The 21,944-nt window shown below is 48.7% G+C and overlaps 1 protein-coding gene across 12 annotated transcripts in view; it reads right to left on the minus strand.

Moving 5' to 3' along the window:
- The window catches only part of LOC100679628 (POU domain, class 6, transcription factor 1), a 130,026-nt gene that overhangs the window by 25,923 nt on the left and 82,159 nt on the right, over positions 1-21,944 (minus strand). For 9 of the 12 annotated variants that reach the window (XM_016984552.3, XM_016984550.3, XM_016984548.3 and 6 more), the window contains one exon: positions 8,503-8,562. The exons of the other annotated variants lie outside the window; for them this stretch is intronic. In XM_016984552.3, the coding sequence (XP_016840041.1) occupies positions 8,503-8,562 (60 nt within the window). The remainder of the gene's footprint in view (positions 1-8,502; positions 8,563-21,944) is intronic. 12 annotated transcript variants of the gene reach the window in all.

The following is a 21,944-nucleotide window of genomic DNA, read 5'->3' on the forward strand; positions in this document are numbered from 1 at the left end:
TAACGAGAAAGGGCTGTAGCGCTGGCGCTCGCAAAAGCTCCCGAATGCGCGTTGTCGTCATCGCAGCGGCAAGCAGCAACAGAGAGAGAGAGAGAGAGAGAGAGAGAGAGAGAGAGAAAACCATTGGGCCGAACAATGGTCGCAACGCTGGCCCGTTTAGACACGTAATATCGGCGCGAGGCTTGTTTGACATTTGGCGGGCGTAGCTACCAGGGCTCCGCGGCAATAAGGTTAATTGAAATACGTCAAGTAGCCCGAGAGCTGCAGCGCGCTGGGAATACTTTGGCCGTTCTCTCTCTCCCTCGCACACACGTGCGCGCTCGTTAGCCCTTGCGCGATGCATCTCTGTATGTATGCCTACAAGCCGGAGAGAGCAGCGCGTGAAACGAAGAATGTCTCGCGCGCGGCTGCATTACATGCATGCGACGAGGAGAGGAAATTTTCCGGGGAACGAGCTCATTGGACCGACCGCCGCGTCGTTGCATGCGAGTTACGTTGGGGCTACTTGCCCCTATTCATATGCGAATCAATGATTAGCTGGGTCGATGGATATGATTTTTTAAACAGCTACACATTCTCCGTTTAGTTCGCTCAGTGCCTTATTTATGCATTTGGAGAGTTTAAATAATGTGCATACGATTATAGGGCGAATATCGATGACGACTCTCTTTCTATGAAATCGCGCGAGAAGAATAATAGTATAGATACTCCAACGAACAAGATTCCCTCATTTTGCAAAGTGGGTTAAATAATTTCGATTGCGTTTTTTTTTATTATATGCGAAATAAATAACTTATGAGACTCGACAAAGGCATTATGGAAAATGTAAATTTTTCAAACATCGTCCCTCGAATATACATGCAATTCAGAGTTATTTTGAAACGGTCCGACGTTCGGTGTCAGTGGAACAGGTATCTGGAATAATTACAATTATATTAATCGATAAGGATAAAGCGCGTTCGTCACGGGCAGAGTTCATTTATAATAATTCGTCGCCGCGCATAATTCTAGTACACGTACATATAGCTATAAGCGAAGATACCCGTAGCGATCGTCATTTGATTTTTCGAGCTAAAAATCTCTCCTTCGCAATCTCCAATAACAAAGCCGTGTTTATTCGAACTGAACAATGTCGAAAAACAATTGGCAAAAAAATCGACGCAGACGAATTACCGAACGGCGGGAGATATAAAAATGCAAGTGACAGGAATGCGCCAAGTAGCAATACACACACACACACACACACACACCCATATATATATATATATATATATATATATATATATATATATATATATAAACAGCGAAGAGAAGGGAGTAGACATAAGCGCGTTGTTGCGGGCCGAGCAAATGAGAAAGCTGCAGAGCAGTATGCAGCCGCTCGACGATGACGGGAAATCGCACACTTCCAGTTCACGCAGTCAACATAACAGCCTATACGTGCATACCTATATGCGCGCACACAGCTTCCCGACATTTAATTCAATTCAATTGCAATACAGTTCAATAATTCGATTAATTAAAAAATATTGCGAGCGAGCTGCAGCGTCGCGCACAGTCACGTGCGCGCGGTATTTCGAACGAGGCCAGGCCGAGCGTCGCTTGATCTTTCACCTTTACCGTTTCTCGCCCACGCGGAATTCTTCAAAGTTCAGAATTCCTAATGTACAAAAGAAAAATCTACGCTCTTCAAAAATTCGCGATTTCGTATTTTCCTTCCCGATGCCACTACACGTATTAGTCGAGCGAAGCCTCTTAAAATCCGCCCCATCTCGATATTCCCGGCATCGCATCCACGATTACTCGATAATGAAGCTCGAGTAGCTGGTAACGACTTCCTTTTTTTATTTCAGCATCCTCGCCGAGTAATTGACTTTGCCAATATACCGCGTACGGACTGAAGAGTACGTATACGCATACCTACTTAATACGACGTTGGTACTCGATAAACAAAGTCTACAAGCAGTAGGCTCTTTCGTAATTCCTAGACGCCGAGCAAAAGACACCCGAAGAAAAGTATCAGGGGCTTCTTTAATTCTTTCTTTCCTTCTCCCCCGCACGAAGCAGTCTTCGGTTTTATCATTCAGAATATTATAATTCGTTCTGAGTCGCGAGCCTGGCGCGCAGTCGGCATATAATGATAATAATAACGCGTTAATTAAAGCCGCTGATTTATGCGCCTTTCATATTGTAATTCCCTACCAAACTCCACTCGAGGACTCACGAAGACAATCTTTTGCTTCTCTCTGCGTCTGGGCGCGCTATGAAACGCGAATAAATTAATTAATCAAGGCGCAATTAATACCCGCCCGTAACTCCGACTCTCTTTTGGGCTTTCTCTCCGTCTTTGTGTTATACATCAGTCCCGCGCCCGCTTCCCAAAGACACGCGCGCGCGTATAAATTTCCAACAAATCGCGCGCTCACGGCGGGCTCATCGCTCGATTCTTATATCGCGACGTTTTTCTCAACGCTTTCGTACGCGGCGTTTATATCGATCAAACATATCGCACACAATAATGCGTTGTCTGCACGGAGATTAAACGCTGCTGTGCACACATCGCGAAACATAATTCGTCGCGTTTAAGTAGGCGGACTGGCGGCAACTAAATAAAGCCGCTGAAAACGGAGAGCCAGAGTGGATGAAACACAGACGCAGCAGCAGCAGCAGCAGCTTGCTAAGTATATGTATAAACGCGAAAGCGTGTGCATATAGAGGGTGAGTAGGTAGGGAGAGAGAGAATAACCGCGGCGGGTGCGAAACGCGGAGAAATCGCTTATTTACGGTATAAACGCGCTTGGCAGAGGGTAATGCGCTTGGCAGAGGCCATACTTAGCCGGGCATCAGCCAGCAGCAGCGCCTGCTAGTAGAGTAGGGGTTTAATGTCTTTTTAGGTACGTTAATTAACAGTATTCATTTTGCACAAAGGTTTCTAATTACGCACTGCACGCCGTGCGAGCGAGTGTAGACTTAGCGCTCACGGCGACTGCGGCGGATATTATGTCCACTCGCCCCCCCCCCCCCTCGCCATCTCCTAATTTCACCCGAGAAATATATACAACTTTTGTAATTAGCGAGGGCATTTTTGTCTCCTCTGTACGCAATAATAGGCTGATTGTTCTTCCGTAGTTTTATCGATCGAGGAGAAGAGGCGCGATACGAGCACCGATATTTTCAGCGCTGCGAGTAGACAGAAATCGGCAGTCGATTCACGATCTTAGCGAAGCTCGTGTAAACGAAACGAGGGCGCGGCGGAGGTTAAAGCCGAGAGAGAGAGAGAGAGAGAGAGGGAGAGACCGAGTAGAGGCCAATAGTTGTCCGGCCAACACAGCGAGTTAGCAGTCGTCGTCGCATTAATTAATTATAATTAAGTTTTAGTTGACGCGGCGGAGCCGAGCCCGCGCGCACTACTGTAAGCAAGAGCGTCCGATGAGGAGTCGTCGCAGCTACGCGACTGGCATTTTCAGCATTACCGATATTATGCAGATTTCGCAGCCGAGCCCTCGCCTCTTCCCGGCCTTTGTCTTTATCGACTTTCTTCCTCGACTGCTACTTGACTGGAGTTAACAAGCGTACGGAGAATGAATTATTCACTTATTTACGACACGTAAACTTTGAGTTTTGTCACGTGATTTGAAGGCGATCGCGGGCAAGAATAATGATGGACGGAAACGATTTTATCATCGTCACTGCTGCTGCCGCCGTTGCTGAAGAAAATAAAGTTAATTAATCGCGGGCGCGTTATAAAGCCGCTGCAGGAGTTGTTTCGACGATTATATTATACGAGAGCGAGGTAAATCTAGGAGAAATTTACGAAAGACGCCGTTACACCGCGCGCGCGCGAGAGAGAGAGTTAGGGAGAGAGAGAGAGAGAGAGAGAGAGTGAGCGAAATGACAAGCGCGCGGCACCGGATGAGCGAGGACGAAAAGGATCGCGCTTACAGGCACAACAGCTCTTCGCCGCTGCAACTGTGCGTCGTCCCGTAAGAAGCTGTTAATCTTTGGTAATAAAGTGTATTTTCATTATAATACAACATGAATATGCAACGGCGATAATGGCCTTAATATCCCGGCATGCATCTTCCTGTGTTTTACGAGCTGAGCCTCTCCCCTGCTATCGCGTTTCTCGCTCGCTCGCTCTCTCCCTCTCTCTCTCTCTCTCTCTCTCTCTCTCTCTCGTTCTCTTTCTCTCGCGTTAGTTGCATAGCGTCTCTCACCCTCTCTCTCTCTCTCTCTCTCTCTCTCTCTCTCTCTCTCACTCCTCCCTCATCTCCTATGTGCGCCAGAATTCGAGATGCCCTTACTGGATTTTACTGTGTACAAGTAGCTTCTGCAGCCGTGCTAACTCCTGCGCATATACAGCTTCGTGGAAGGGAGTCACTGCCAACTACTGCTCGCGCGCTAACTGCTGCGCCTATATAAAATGTTCGGCAAACCAAAGCCTCGTTCGTTCACCTCGCGCGCTCGCGACTGCGTCGACGGAATCACTTATCGCGCACTCGCTTTCTCTTCGGAAGCCTACACTTACTGGGCTTTTTATTTCGCTTCAGAAAGGTCGAGCTTCCGAGATAATAATATAATTCCGACGCGCTCATTCTTAACAAGGTATACGCGCGACATTGTTTTAATATCTCCGTATAAGCTATAGGAGCACGTACAAGAGATCAGGAGCATTGAAAAGCCAAGACTAGCAGTGTGTATTTCAAGACGAGCGGTTATGCGTGAAGCGCGCTTATATACCTAAGACTGTAAATGCGTATTCTCCCGCTCCGCAGCGCAACGACATCACTCCGTCTCTCTCTCTCTCTCTCTCTCTCTCTCTCTCTCTCTCTCTCTCTCTCTCTCTCTCTCCCTCATGCGCTAATTTATTCGTCAAAGTCAATGGCTTCGCATAGAGAGGTGTAGCTTGTAACTCGCAAACTCCTCGTTTCTCTATACTCCAGCAGTCTGCTGAATACCGTGCGGCGAACGACTTTCTATTACGCATGCGTTAAGTAGCTTTGTCAAATCGGTTGCTTTGCTTATGTACGACTTAGCTGCTGCCGACGACGTTCAACCGAGACGCCTAATTATGAGATCCGTGTGCTTCCATTAGGGATTAATTAATGCTCACCTCGTACATACACGCACCAGAATTTGGAGTCGGAGACGACATTTAATTAAGACCCACTTCGCTGAAACCATTGTTCTTACGCATTATACGTTTTCAACGAATCCGCGTTCGTTCAATGCGAGGTATACCCGAATATATACATTACATAAAGTCCAATTAATCGCCGATGATAGAAAGAGGCGCGTTTGAATTTAATCACGACCCGCCGGTCAAAACATCGCGCGGCCGGGTTATAGGAAATTCGGACGAATAAAACATTTTAGCATATGAAGTCGGACGCGCGCGGTACAAAATACACACACACGTGCGCGCATAACGAGAGTAATGGCGTTTTCACGGACTGAAAGGATCCTCTGGGGCAAGAGCGGTAAAAAATCCCTCACGCGGACAAAAGTCGGGCGATAAAAGGCTCAGCCTTTTTGCAGGAGCACAGCAGCAACAACGAGGCACACAGTGGCTTTCTCTCCCCCCGTAGCCGACCGGCGGTTTACGTCATTGAAGCACACGCGCACACACGGGAAAAATAACGCGCTTTTAGGCGTCAAGATACGCCGGCCAGCTCTCGCACAATTCCCAATGCTTTACGCGAGAGAAAATCTCATTATATTCCGGCGCCGGGCGCATTACACATCCCGAAACGCTCGCTCGCCCTCTGTATACGTGTATCCTCCAGCGCGCAGACTGTCTTTCTCGCGTTTTTTTGCCGCTCATTTCGCTCGTGCAGCCGGCATTCTCTAAATTTATTCGCTCTCTCGTACGTACGGGCGGCCACGCGCGAAAAGTCTAATTTGTTTTAATGACAAACAGCACCGCTTGTAGCCCTACTACGACGACGACGTCGACGCGTCAGCCGCTACCGCCGCGCAATTATCTATACACGCGCGCGCAAACGTGGGAGGGAAAGGGTATAAACGTTAATCGCGTTTCGCGATATGTGGCCTTCGAGAGCCAATTAAAGCGCGCGCTCGCGCCTTCGGCGACGTCTAATTTTATTTCCAATAAAAACGCCTGAAAGACGCGCGGCGATGCGAGGGAGAGCGAGAGAGGGAGGGAGAGCGAGCGAGCCGGGAACACGTTTCATTACTTACGCAGCGCGGTCCTGCGCGCGCGAAATTTTTTCGCGCGGCTCTCGCGATTATAAATAGAAGCAAGACCGGCAGCAGTCGAGTGAAAATTTTGTTTTAATGCGAGAGCGCGAGCCGCGCGATGGATGCCTGCATCCGCGCATATGTATTTTCGTACGTTTTATTCGATTTCTGCGAAGATATCGGTTACGCGCGCGCCTTCGCGTTCTCGACGACGCGCGACTAGCAGCACCGCACGGCGGCGACGACACTTTATATATTTCAAACGCGCTAAAGTCAATTTTTTATCTTCATTTTTTATTATAAGCCCCGCGGGTTTGTCTACTTTGAATAAACAGTTATAAATAATAACGATTTATAAAAGTCGAGGCGTATTTATAGGTCGCTCTCGTCTGGACGCGCGCGATTTCTAAATCTATTTAGCTACTCTGACGCAAAAGATGAGAGAGCGAGAGAGAGAGAGAGAGAGAGAGAGAGAGAGAGAGAGAGAGGGAGTGAGGCAAGTGCATAGCGGCGTTTTCAAGATTAAAAAGAAGCGAGTTTTATCGAAAACGAAACATCGATTAACCGCGCGTATATGCATAACGAGAAAAAGAAAGCGAGCGAGCGAGCGGGGGGTGGGCGAGCTGATCGGTGCAGCCTAAGCCAATTTTTTTTTATCGAACTGATGAAAGAGAATAGATAAACGTATATAGATAGATAGGCAGGCGGGCGAGCGGGTGGGCAGCAGGTGTATACGCGGTGTGACATACACCGAACTGAAGCAGCAGCAGCCCGGGCTGTCGGGCGGCTCATCTCTTTGTTCTCCATTTTACTCGGCTGGCTTCAGCTCCCCCGTCGGTTTCTATTCCGACGTATTTTTTTTCCACGGCGCCCATAAGCACCTTCGCTTCCGTTTCACTGGCTGCCGAGCGATATTCACGTGCACGGAAGGGCAGGACGCGAGGGGCTGCTGCTGTGTATACGTTTGTGTGCGGGAAAAAAAAAACGAGAACGGCGCTGCGCGGAGAAAAATTGTCGGGGACCTCCGCTGAGGTGAGCGCAAGCCCCACCAAATTCAAATGCACTCGAGTCCTCTCTCTCTCTCTCTCTCTCTCTCTCTCTCTCTCTCTCTCTCTCTCACCACACATCATACTCCACTGCTGCTGCTGAGAGACATAGAGGCCGCGCGTGTTTGTGTGAGAGATATCTGAACTATTATAGACGCGGCGCTTGGCGATGATCAAAAAATTCGCTAAACAAAAGATTCCACGGATGGCGAGAGCTTCGCCTCTTTTTTTCGTGGATCAGCCAGCCAAAGCTTTGCACGGCAAGCTTTGACTTTCCCTCTCCCTCTCCCTCTCACTCTCTTTCTCTCACCCACCAGCATAGCCGTTGTTAGCGGTGCGCGGGCGCGCGTATATACGAACTCATTGACGCCCAAACGTACGACGGCGCGCTATATTTAAAAATCGGCGCGCTCTCCTGGAAAGTATAGCTACAAAGAGAGAGAGAGAGAGAGAGAGAGAGAGAGAGAGAGAGAGAGAGAGAGAGAGAGAGAGAGAGAGAGGGAGAGAGAGAGAGAGCGCGCCAGGGAGGGCCACTCTATGGCTACACACGTACATATACGCACACACACACATACACACACACATACACACACACACACAGAGCCAGGCCCGGGGTTACATCGACTTTATTAAAATCCACTGCTATGTGCACGTATCCACGCATACACGCCCACGTGTCCGTGCGAAGCAGCTAACCGACAGAGATACGCTGCTACTGCGGGGTTGGCGCGTCCGCCAAGCGAGTCCGCTTTCTGCTCTTCTCCAGCCATACATAAACATGCCGTGCACGCACAGACGGCTGCGAATAAACACACACAAGCGCGCCGCGCGAAAGCGAACGAGGCCTCGCATTGTGTCGTGTGTGCAGCCGAGCTGTACTCTCTTTTTTCGGGCTTTATTTCGTCCGGCCGCGCGCCCAATTTTTTTTCCGCCTCTGTGCCAAATTATCATTTTAATAAATGCTCCTGGTGCAAGCGACGCGAACAACGATTCACGCTTGGTGTGCGCCGAACGTGAACTGATACCATAAGATTTTAATACTGCTGCCCCCGGCCCGATGCTCGGCGCCTTTTTTGCCGCGCGCTGCGATTTTCTCTATGATTCTGATTTCTCCTGATTCTGACGGCGCGGAAGCTATAATGTTGCAAATTCGATAACGCGCTACTGCGCTCGCCGGCCGCGATTTCGTGCACTCGTTCATTACTGCGCGTATATAACTACGTAAACGTGTTTAATAAACTCGTGTATACTTTACCATTGAGTCTTTTCCATTGAGTAAAGAGTCGGATGACTGCGGCCCGTTAGGATAACTCACCTGGAACAGAAAGGATTTTTCAAAAATTATCGCCATAAATCACACTCGTATAATATCGCGAAAGAAAAAATGACAACGTGAGGGTCATACAGCCGGACTTTGGGGGTATATATATAATGGCAGGGCTAGAGGCGAAAAGTGCGCGATACAAGTCGCCTTTGTCTTGCAAAAAAGTCGCGCGAGTATATATCACAGTGCGGCGACGGTGGCGAGAACAGCGAGAGAGAGAGCCGCGGGCATTGTTTCACTCCTCTCGCATAATTACTGCGAAAGTCGTGTTTTAAAGTTAAACTTCACCTAAATAAAGCTTAATGTTATTATATCGTCCGCGGACGCTGGAGATGAGGTGGAGAGAAAGAGAAGCGAAGCGCCCGACGCGAGACAGAAAGAGAGAGAGAAAGCGAGAAAGTAAGCGAGAGACTCAAGCCATTATGCAACCCGCGCGGGCGCCACTTTCAAACGTCGTTATATGCAGGACGCACCGCGCGCGCGTGTGTGTATCGTCGTATACGCGCCGAGGACGACACCCTGGTACTGTCAATCGTTTGCCGAGCTGTTTTAACTTTAACTCGATTCAGACTTTCCTGTTTTTGCAGCGAGAATTAAACATGCCACTTCGTCTACTTCGCCACTTATATATCCGTCAGAATCATTGTGATTTTATTTCCGAACAAATTATCGATACGGTGCCGAGGGAATAGGATCGGTGTATTTGCGTTGGAATTAAAAGTAGACGTGGTCGGAGAATTATGAGCTGAGAGTTTGATTAAATATTCGCGCGGTTTAATTTTTGTTTCTTTTCGTGGTCTAAAATGGCTTTAATTGAATAAAATGCTCTTTTCATTACGTCGTCGCGAGTGGGTAAAACCAGATTTCAGTCGGTCTCTCAAAAATCGAGATATGTTACTCAAGAGATACCACGCATTCTCAGAAAACACCGCAGATAACTCCTCGAATATATAGTTCTAATACTCGTCGCGCGGCTAAATAGAGATATGCCGCAGTCGCGTTGAAATTTCCGAGCGGAAAAGCCCGCGTTACGGCTGTCGACCTGAAGCGAGCATTATTATTTCCGATCAGCAAAGGGTCTTGATATTATGCATAAGTGAACCACGAGACTAAAAGCGGGTGTTCCAAAATAGCCTAAGCCAGCGCAGTAAAGCAAAGGGGCTACAATAATCGCGGCGCTCCGGGTAATCGCGGTTATTCTGAAAATATTAAAAGTGCAGCAGAACTGCTTCTCAGTCGCGTGTGCAGCGTTCAAATCACCTGCGCAGGAGACCACGCTCTACAACGCGGTGTTTCGCGCATTCAAACCCAGATCGAGGATATTTTCAAGCAACATCGACTTCTAATACCACGTTTTTTTTCGAATCAAACGGAACTACACGAGCGTCCAATAAATACACTAGCAGCCATGAAACTTAATGTTTATCAGCGTGCGTAACTTTTTTCCACGAGGAGTCCGCGCAATTTTCATCAATGTCGCGAGATGAGAATTAAAATGGGCTTTCATTTCGGCGGCCCTCCACAGCTGGATATGGGATATTCCATCGACACGGCATGATAATTGACACGGCGCCGAAACGAGCTTTGCTGTAGCGCGCAAACAGGCTTATACACATACATATACCCGTATTGCTGGGAGAAAGAGAGTATAGCTTTTGACAAAAATTTCGACAAAAAGCGCGCGAGCGAAACGCGTGTCTAGGCCATATCGCGCACGATGGATACAAGTAAATTTGTTTAACTCGACGAGAGCGAGAGTGCGAGCTCGCGAGCGCGCGTGGACGCCTGCATTAACACGGAACGTCAATTATAGCTATTCTCAATATCCATAATTATTATCGCGGACGAACTAGTCGCCACTGCCGCTGCCAATTCTCCCGTATTACCAACCTTACTCACACACGGCTCTCTGTATACATGTATAGCATATCCGACACCGCTCTGCACGTATACACTGCACTCTACTGCTCTTTCTCTCTCTTTTCCTCTTTGTGGCGACACGAGAGCCGAGCTTTCGTGAATGGCATCCCGCGTCCCAAATGAAATGATGACGTTCATTTGCAAATGCGCCGCCGCCGCCGCCACCACTGGAAGTGCATTATTTTTATCGAGTTTATTAGCCGTCCGGCCAAAGTCGATCCCTCCTCCGCTGATAATATACGCGGCGTATTATGTATATGCATTTGGGGGAGAGCCGCTGCAGTGAGTGGCCGGCTTTAATGCACGCTTAGGGGGTCCAGAGGCGAAAGAGAGCCGGCCGCACTGAAAGGGATGACGATGACGTTACTCCCTCGAGACACCGACCCGCGCGCGCATCGATTGAATTCGCAGCCGCCTACATGTATATAAATTATAACCCCGAACTTTCGAATATATGCATGTATGCGTGGCGTGCAACGCTGGTGGAGAGCGAAAAAATTTATCGACGCGAAGAGCTAACAGCCGAATTCATCTTATATTGATGCTGCAGCGCGAGCGCTACTCGATTGAACGCCGATAATCGTGTAAACGATGATTCGGTAGATGATTAATTTTTCAATCTCGATATATGCGAGTATTAGTTTTACATCGACTGGAATATAACGAATACTTTTATTTCGTTTTGCAAAAATTGTTTGGAAGCTTTTAACGCTATGTCGCACTGGCAATTTGTATTATTATAACCGAAAGCTGCATTCGCCGAGTATAAACTGATTTCGTTCAGACCATAGATTCTTGCAAAAATGTGATTAGTTTTGTATTAACTTAACGACGTCGGATATTTTGAAATACCAATACCAATCGTTTTCGGCGATATATGAATAAAATACATTTTCAATTCGAGTGATTAGTTTATTAGCTTAACAGCGCAGTATTTAATTCTGCACTTTGGTATGAGTTCAATCAAGTCATTCGTTGGATCCTGATTTTGCAACATTTTTGCAAATCACATTTTCCGTCTCGACTGGCGTGGATCTATTGCGCGATTAAAGTTTCACGTTCTCCAATAATACGCGTATCAAATTAGCTTGTCCGACTTCTATTGGATTAAAAAGTAAGAAGTCTTCGTCTCGTTACATCCATGATAACAATAAAAAAACATCAACAACACTGTGCAAAATCGGCATACCGAAGCCACGGCTGGCGAGTCTCGACTGCTACTACTGCGAGCCTCTGACATAATACATGGACGTGCACAACATGCGTGCAAAGGTCTCACACATCGAGACCGCAGGAGGGTATGAAATCGATTTTTTTCGGCGCCGGCCAGCCAGTGGAAGGGGTACAACAAAAAAGGAAGGAGGCAGGCGAAAAAAACGCGCACCCTTCCCCCCGGGGTACGACAGGTCCGATACTTTTTTTCGGCAGCTGCCGAACGAAAACGATCGTACACACGCGCATCGCGTATGTGGATACAGACAGTACGCTTGGTGGGGGAGAGAGGGTAGCTCGAGCACCCGCGGTAGGGGCTCCGCGGGAGTGGGTAAAAAAAGCGATCGTAACAGTAAAATCAGCCGTTATACCTCCCGCCCTTTTTACCTCCCCCCATCGAGCGTGCGCGAACTCTTCGCGTATCCCGCGGTATGCAAATCGCGAGTAACGGGATAACGCGCGACCGATTATACGAGGGCGTTCGTCGAATGACTGGGAGTAGAGAAAAAAATTTTTTCACTGCAGCGAGATACAGAGAGTAGCAGCTCTCGTAAAAATCCGGGCCTGCCAATCGGAGGTATTGTGTTTCCAAAGGGGAACAATGCGCCGTCGGTACAGCAGCAGCGGCAGTAGCACCTTCTCGCCTGCAGTAGTGCGTGCATTTTTGCATTCGCGAATCGCGGCTGTATTGTCGGACTTTTGAAATTGTGTGTTTCCGCGAAAGAAACGGAGAAGCCGCAGCGGCTGGGTCGTTGAAGGGCGAAATTTCACGCAGTTCCGAATGCGATCTGCAGCCTTTTATTTCACCCGCGCGTGTTTTTAGCGACGGCTGTATTTTTTTAGAGCCTCCCTCCCTTTCCACATACGCGCTGCTCAAACAGCATTAGAGAGAGACAGAAAAAAGAGAAGAAAAGAGTTCGTGCGTGTGCGAGGTGGTCGGAAAAAACAAGGCGAGAGAGTTGCGTGTTTTGTTTCCGTTCGCGCTCTAGTTGCTTTTATTTTCACGCGCGAGCGCGAACGCAAGCGAGAGAGAGAGAGAGAGAGAGAGAGAGAGAGAGAGAAAGAGAGAAAGCTGACGTTAAATGCGCATATTTATAGACACACCCCTCCCCCCAATCGGCTGCTGCTCTTGGCTGCTCTGCCTATTATAAGCTTCTTATATCGGCCCGATATTTATTACGGCTCGGCTATCTCTTCCACCTTCTGATGCGGGCGGTCCCTGCGCCGATGAAAATAAATTATTTAACGATTTAATTATATTCAAGCAGTTCGCGCGCGGAAAAAGTACGCGCTACATGCGTTTATTTATCAGCGGGATCGTATACGTGCCAAGGATATTGCGCGGCCGCATTGACACTCGTTTATCAGATCGGTGCAAATTATTTTTAATCGCACCACATCGCATCTTTCGCGATAATTGATAAAATCGATTCGGAATTATTGCTTCTTAATAATTAATAAAGCATGCTCCGGCGAAGTTTGTGTCGCTTGAGCAACGGCCAGTTATCGCAATGAATTCGATCTCGAGTGTAATAGCGTGTAGGCTGCTCGTGCGTACAGCGAAGAAAGCAAAAGCAGAAAAAAAGATGCTCGTAATTTTGTAAAGGTCATAGTGCAAGGGAGCTAGCACGCGCGTTATATATGTCCTAAGTTGGCCCTCGCCGTCCTGACGCTCACGCTCGCTCTCTCGTCTGCATCGAGCATTCCTAGAACAGTAATCTTATTAAATTTACATATTAATCAACGGATTTTAATTATCCCCAACCCCCGCAGAGAGAGAGAGAGAGCAGAGGTAGGGAGAGCTCCGTAGTGGGAGTGAGAAAGAAAGAGAGTGAGATAGCTGGGGCGCGAGGGAGAGGAAGCGAGAGCGAGAGAGATAGAGAGAGATAGAGAGAGAGAGAGAGAGAGAGAGAGAGAGAGAGAGAGAGAGAGAGAGAGAGAGAGAGAGAGTTCCACCCTTGTGCGGCGGTGGCGGCGCGGAGACCGAGCCAGCTCTCGTAATTTACATTAATCCAATAATTGCATGGAGGTTTCCTAATTAGAAATTCAAATGAGGTGGTGGCAGGCAGGCTGGGCTCTGCACAGGGCTACCAACTCAGCAGCAGCAGCAGTAGCAGTAGCAGCAGTGGTGGCGGCAGCAGCAGCAGTGGCTAGAGGGAGACAAAATGAGAGGAAGGAGAGAGAGAGAGAGCATCGCCTCGACCAAGCAAAGTCCGCAGTAGACCGAACGAGGAAACCGGCGTGTGCACGTATGTACGTCTCTCGACTGGTCTACCTACTGAGCGGGGGATGAGGAGGAGGAGGCGGAGAAGGGAGGATGCGAGGGAGGCCGAATGCCCAGACCAGAGCGCGCGCGCACACACACAAGTTCGAGTATTACGCGATGGACGTCGTCGGCGGCTGCGAGGCCGAAATTACCGAAATCTGCATGGAGTTTGAGCGAGCTCAGCTCTTCAGTGATCCCGCACTATATATCGCGGCCAGCACTGCACACACACACGCACGTCATTCGGACGCAAACAACTACTGCTACTCTAGCTGTAAATATGTACAGTCGTTTACTGTCTTCGGAGTCGATAATGGGTCCCGATTTTATTGTCCGTGCAATTCAAAAATGATGAGGAAGAGAACACGAGAGAATATGCGGAGGATGCGAGCTTACGGCTAAAGCGGCTCTAGGCCAATATGCCGTTGTCCGTCGGTACGTCTCATTGCGTGCGGTCCTTTTGTTGTCCCCAGAGGGATCCTTCGACAACCCTAACACGTACCTAATACCGTCACTGGCTTATACCCTCAGCCTTCGAGGCCACCGATGCTCTTTCATGTACAGCACCAGCAGCAGCGGCACAGCTATACGCCCTGCGAGGATCGGCTTTAGCTGTATCATATATAGCAGAGGCGGGATGCTCTCTTGGGCCTTGGGACGATTAGCGCAGGTGTCAACCTGCCAACGCGATACAAGTCGATTTGTCTCCCTCTCTCTCGCTCACTTGTTCACGGAGCCCATTGCATTTTTAATCGCCGCACAGCGCGTTGACTAATTTTCCACCGAAATCAGTGCGATGCAAATCTATCGTTGCTCTCTCGCCGAGCGAGAGGTCGAGAAAAAAAGCAATCCCACAATGCTAATGAAATTGAATCCTCGGGCGATCGGTGGCATTAACGAAAGACACGTCTCTGGGCGCGACGACAGCAGCAGCAGCAGCGCCGACCCGACGTGCCATCGAATATCGCTTTACGTTTGCCTTCGGATTTCCTTGGAAATCGAAAATCAGTGTGGCCATGCCTTTCTTGCTCTCTCGCTCTCCTCCCGCTGCAGTAGCTCTCGAGCTTTGTCCGTAGGACACTCACTTATGCATACGTAAGAGCAGCGCTCGCGCGACGACGGCGGTGGCGGCGGCGGTAGCGCACTCTCTGGCGCAATTCGATGAAATTTCCAACATTAATTGTATCACAATGGTAATTGAATCTGCGGAGCTCCGTCTATTTGAACAATAGTTGGTTATATTATGTAGATTTCCCGTCGTGGTTCCTCCTTCGCGTCGCCGTTTCCTTTGCCACCCCTAGTGCGCACCCCCTTTATCGTCGTCGCCACCCCTTTCTGTCTCCTACCTCCACCTCCTCCTGCTGCCTGGAGTTCTGCGCGCCAGAGTCCATACGCGAGCGCTAGCTGTTTAAACACAGACGATATCAGAACTAGCAGAACTAACGCACGCGCGAGCGCCTACTTCTCTCGCTCTCTCTCTCTCTCTCTCTCTCTCCTCTCTCTCTCTCTCACTCTCTCTCTCTCTCTACCTTTGCATGCCCCCTTCTCAAACTCTCTGTCTCTGTCTCGCTCGCTCGCTCGGGGTTAGGCGCAGCCGGTGCTCGGCGGCTCTGCGTCTTGCCATTATCATAATTGCACGTGGCGCTCGCCTACGCCTTCGCCGCTGACCCGGCTATAGAGCCTTGTGAAATAGGGTGCGAGGAGAAAATCTCTTCGATGGATGAGAATCCAAAAGTTCTATAATTCGATGCATCGTATCTATCGCATCTTGCCGGTTCCGACTTTATCCACTAAAAGTTTCACATGAGTTGTCGAGCTGTAAACAGGTTTGTCGATCGTCGTCATAAACGCGGAAAGTTTATTCGCGAGTCATTTAAACAAGTAGCGCGTGCAGATAACGAACGAAATTGATGATTATGGAGAGCGAAAGAGTGCGAGAGGGATCGATTTTTGTTGATTTATTCAACTGTGCAAGACTCGGCCGCGGATCCGTCCGCGCGCGCGTGTATGTATATATTCAGCACACAGAGAGGGGGACTATATCGACATTAAACGGCGCGTCATTGACGATCGGATATTCCCGCGTGCGAGCTTAAATCAGCAAATGGCACTGCCTATTCTATTTTGGGGCTCTTGGAAAAATCGAATATTAATAATGGCGATTAAAGGCTCGAGACTTAATTGCCACAGCGAATCACACGCCCTCGAGCCTGTGGGAGCAGCAGCGGCAACAGCAGAGGTGTGTGCGGCTTCGAAATGAATTAACCTATTTAATTAGCGCTTCGTTGTAACGAGAAGTTATTGCGCGCACTGGTTACAGTGTGCGAGAGAGGGAACGAGCACCACATGCGAGTCGCCCAAAAATTACAGACGCGGTCGCGAGCTATTTCAAACGGCTGCAGCGGGATAAACGCTTTTAATGGAAAAATTAACGTTGCAATCATTTTTAATGAGAATACACGCGATATTTCTATCGCTGCCGACGCTTAACGCGTTACATAATTATTTTCCTTTGGCGTGCGCCCGCCCGCTTGCGGTATAATTAAATGCGCGCGTTTACGTTTTCATGAGAACTTTCAGCCGCTATATGTTGCTGCTGCTGCTGCGCTGCTGCAACGCGCTGCTTTTATTGACTTTGTTTTCACGCCTACGTTTTTACAGTGCAATCAACGCCGAGTTAAACAGCTCTAGCGCGTTATGTATATACTGCGTATAACGGCTTTATTGTTTTTATATCAACATCAAAATCCGAGTCTTTGAAAGCCGCGGCTGGAAAGGCGAATCAATAACGCATGAACGTAACATATAGTATATGTAAGAGCTATGTGTGTGCCGCTCGTGCGGCGGCTAATTTAGGGTAAATTACGCGAAAGGGAAGTTGGCAAAGTCGAAGAATATTGAGAACCGCTGCTGCTGTGCGCCGCCGTTAGTTCGCGTGCGGGGATCCATATAAATCCTAATTCCGTGATCAGCGATATCTGCAAGTTGGTTCTAGGCCGGCCGCGAACGCTCGCGATTCCTACAACTACAGAGCGCGCACACTGCACTAGCTTCTTATATTTACTCGACAGTAGGTAATGGCCATAATCGACGGCTATAACCGATCCCCGCGGGAGAATAATTATGCGAAAGTTTGCTCTTTGACGCTACGGCGCGGCTATAATACGAGAGGGAGAGGCGGCACACGCGCGCGAGCGAGCGCTGGATGGAGAGGGGAAGAGAGCTCACTAGCGCGCGATGATGATGGCGGAACGATTGCGCGCGAGCCAACTTCGCGCTCTGATAACAAGCGGGGGAGAGATCATGACTGATGCTAATGATAGTGATTCCGACGATAATCGGATGTCAATTATTGCCGATGAGCGAGAGAGAGAGCCTCGACCTCCGCGCTGATAGAGAAGAAGAAAAAAATGAGTTATGGGCATAATTCGCTAATGGCCTCTAAGCTGTGCGCGCAGCTGAGGCCTCTATACACAGCGACGACAGCGACGACGACAACGACGAAACAAAGGACTTTGCGCGTTATTGAACGTTAATTAGAAATGCCTCAAGAATAATATCTCGACGTTAATGGATAATAATTTACATTATACGCCTCTGGCGTCTCTCGATTCGCGCTGCTGCGGCGGCGAGTAAAATGAGTAAAAGCCTCTATCTACTATCCCTGGGTTATTTATAATGATGCTAAATTTAGAACTAATGTCGCGCTATGCGACTATAGTTTATTCCCATGTCCGAGATTTACGCTTACGATAAAAATAAAAATAAAAATAAAAACCTCTGAAGTCGTTCAAAAATACGGATGACAAATCTCAAACATTCTGCCGTAGGCATACAAGACATGCTCTAGAAACGTTGTAGGACGTAAAAAAGCCGTGTATCGCGGATGGCGTGGGCGAGCGCGTGACCTTGATGAAGCAGTGTGTGTGTATATAATAATCGAGACCCGCGCAGGCGCTGATAAGTCGAAAAACGATGACCAGCAGCAGCGGCAGAGTAGCGGGTGTGCTTTATAACCTCGAAAATAAATCGATGATCCCCTCTAGCTCTACCCTAATCATCCCGACGTATCTCCGCGCGTACTAAACCGGGAAAATCATCAGGAGCATACCTTGGCGTTATAACAAGCGCTGTTGTCGGTGTACGTGTGTGTGAGAGCTGCATGGAAGAGAGAGAACGGTCAGGGGGGAGGGGGGGGGGGCAGGTTAGGCAGACGATGGCGTCTGCGCGGCAGCCCAGTAACGTGTGGTAATTATATTAGCGACTAATGGATATAGTTAATTGCTAATTATGAGGCCTGCCGAATGATCGATAGTAGCGAGATAACGTGCAGCAGCGGTGGTGGCTGCTTGCGCGCGCGGTCGAATCTCTCACGAGCGCGCGGAGCTGATCAGCAGCAGCAGCCAACGACGGAGGAAGAGAATTAGAGAGGAGGAGGAGGAGGAGAAGGGTAGGAGGCCAGTGCGGATTACCAAGAGTGTCATTCTGCTATCCCGCTACGGCTTCCGATATATATCCCCAGCGAGTGTATACCGCGCCGCGTTGCCCCCGACTCCCCGCTTCCTATGTAGGATTAGGGCTTTGGTAATTAGCAATCGACGCTTAGGAATTATTATCGCTAGGCATTGATTCACACATTTGCGATGCCGTTGTTGCCTCCACGCCGCGCTCTCATCTACTCTAATCACCCCCTTTCCCTGCACAAATTTTTGCTTCTTTCGAGTATAACGTGTACGCAGGTGCGATGAAATATTACCATCTAGATTAAAGGCCTCACGTGTATGTATTTACGTGCGTCATCGTCGCGACTAGAAATTTTTGAGGACCGAAAGAAGATTATTACTCTGTCGAGAGCGGCTGATGCGAGAGCAAACGCCATAATGAAAAGATAAAGTTGCGCCCCTTGCGCACGAACGAGAAGTGGCATCAAAGAGTTTAAATGTAGTCAGGAGCGCGCGCGCGTATCCTAAGAGCGCGGGATCTTTATTAAATCGTCTGCGTAACCTCGGCGGCAGACTAAAGTGCCTCCTTTCTGGCCCATCGCAGCCTCTTTTGTTTTCGGCAACAACACGCTTCCAAAGCCCCCCTCTAGATCCCTGCGCCTCGTTATACGGCCCGTCAAAAATCAAAGGGATGGAAATTACCGGCTAAGGTGATTCCGGGCGCGCTATTCTGCGCGCACATAACGCGTCGGCCTGCGTGAAACTGAGTAATGCTCTCTCTCGCGCGCGCGCGCCGAAGACTCAAAACACCTCGCTGCACTTGGCGGCACTCAGCCGGATTAGAATTTGAATTTTCGATAGAGCTGGCTCTGCGGATTAAGCGATAAATTACCCTTGGATGTGCGACGTTTATTATACTTATTTTTTCTGCGGGCCGCAGGAGCTGTTCCATTGTTTTACCGGTTATTTACTGTGTATAACCGGGCGCTCGAGAAGTTTCGAGGAGACGTTTATTACGAGAAATATAACGTTTCTCGCATTAAGGACAGTTGCGTAACTATAGCACGATAAAACCCGTCTCGTGGTACCCGGCTAGATCTACTGCTGCGCGAATGCAATATAAGTGCGTAATAATAAGACGAAAGAATCGATATATTGTTACAAAGTAGTTTTTTTTCTTCGAAAACACGGCGTATTTTTTCTTTCTCAAGTAGTTTGCGAGTTTATTCAAACAGCAGACGGAGCAGCGAGTGTCTCGCTGCACGAGAATATCTAATGAAGACCGTGATGTGCAGGGAAAATTATCATAATATCTGGAATTACGTTCATTACCATCGAGGCATTTGCTAATAATCTCACTTGGCTGTAGCATTGTATAACTCATGGGCTGCTTACAAGCGAGCTAAGCTAATAGTGCGACTTCCAGAAATAAATACACGGCAGACGTCGCACCTGCGAACTGGGAAAACATCTTGGATACCCAATTAGTTGGATTTTGAAGTACGAGCGCGGAATTGCCGTTCAATTAGTACGCGATAATATTAGTTTTCTAATCCAAGTACATACGGCTCAGGCGGAGAGCCGAGACGAGATCGAACCGGAAACTTGGACGGAGAATTTTTCGCTCGATCGAGCTAATTCCTTGCATGTACAGATGACAGACGGAATAAAAAGAGTCGTAATGAAAGGCGACAAGTAAGCAGTCGTATCGACGCCGTCGATCGCGCTCGCAGTAGCCGCGCGTCATCGGAGCAATTAATTAACCGTATGCGCCGTGCATTATCGAGACATCGATTTCGCATGTCTAACCGCTATAATACACGAGCTCTCTCTCTCTCTCTCTCTCCCTCTCTCTCTCTCTCTCTCTCTCTCTCTCTCTCTCTCTCTCTCGCACGCACGCGGAGTCTGCCATCTCTCGGCTCTGCGCGATCAGCTCGTAAAAGTGACGTTCGACTTTTAAGTACATTCGTGTACGAGTGTGTCTATAGAGAGTTGCAATAATTCGCCGCATTAAAGCGTCCGTCTGATCGGCTCAAAGACGACTGCAGCGCGCGCACGCGAGTAGATTTATAATGGCGCAATAATAATTTATTCCCCTCGGACGTGCCCAACTAGATATATCTCTTAACACGAGAAAGAACATATGTACGTGTATGCATATAGAGGTGCAGCCGCGGACTCGAGTCGAGTGGTCAGTGCTGCGCTGATGGCTTCTGGGAAGTCTTCACGGTGACTGGTTGGCTGGCGCTTACGCTGCCCGTGCATTTATCGAGGAAAACGTCAGCGCGTAATTACCGTAACTATCGTAATGACCACGCGCGCGCGCGCGCGACCGCCACGAGCTAGCTATGTAATGCACGTGGCTTCCGTCCAAGCTGCGCCGCGATGCGCACAGCCGAACGTACGAATAGACCAATCATCGATACACTGTGCGATTTCAAGGCGAATTTATAATTATGTGACAGCTCGTATGTGCGTAGCTGATTGCCGTCTGTAATGCGGGTACATAGTTTTATCAGACACCAAAACTATATTGTGCGTAAATCAAGTTGACGGACTTGATAGAAAAAGACTTATCGCGCGCGCGCGTGGCTGGTATTTCTAGGATAGGACCACATGCTTAGCTTAATTAAGTTGCACGTGACAGAGAAGTTTCGTCGGAGCGCAGCCTATTCTCCCTCTCCCCAGTTCAGCATCTCTCGCCCGACTGGTGCGTGCCGCAGCAGAGAAGTAAGCAGGCGGGGACGCAAATAAATTTTCCGGGAATGGCGTTGTCTTTGAGGTCGCGCATTCGTGGCATATAATGCTCGATAAGTCGCGCGCTCCAGAATTCACACTATCCTTGTTTTAATTAAGAGGATCGCTTTAACTATAGCTAAAGGTATATATACAAGCATATATACCTATGTAGCTGAATTTTGCAGGAAGATTGCGTTTATGTCCAGCTTTCGAAGTATATAGCATCGTCATAATGGAATAGTGGATTACACAGCGCGCCAAGTTTCACAAAGTCAGGAATTATTATGCGAGAGAGAGAGAGAGAGAGAGAGAGAGAGAGAGAGAGAGAGAGAGAGAGAGAGAGAGAGAGAGAGAGCGGGCGGAGAAACTGCGCGGCGATAAAAAGGGGCTAATTAATTGAAACTGCTTATCGCGGATCAAGTACCGCATCAACGCGCTCGCGTATTATTACGCCCGCGGGAAGAGCGAATTAAAGTTGCGAAATCAGGGTATAAATTTTGATGTGTATAAAATAAGCGCGGCGGCGGCTGCCGATCGGATGAATAATATCTCGCGAGAGGAAAGTAGTGTAAATAAACTGCACAATTGCGAGCTGGATGGAGGGAAGGTTGCGAGCAAATAAGCTACACACATCGCAACCCTTTAGGATAGATAAAGCGCACGCACACAGTCTCGCGGCAAGCAGTCGAAGCTATATAGCGACTCGAGGGGGGAGTAAGGAGGGAAAGCCCGGCACCTTTCGGAAAACCCAATTGCAGCCAAACACTATTTATTACGAAGTTTCGACGGCTTTG

The sequence above is a fragment of the Nasonia vitripennis genome, chromosome 3 (genome assembly GCF_009193385.2).
Source record: "Nasonia vitripennis strain AsymCx chromosome 3, Nvit_psr_1.1, whole genome shotgun sequence".
In the NCBI taxonomy this organism is placed as follows: Eukaryota; Metazoa; Arthropoda; class Insecta; order Hymenoptera; family Pteromalidae; genus Nasonia; species Nasonia vitripennis.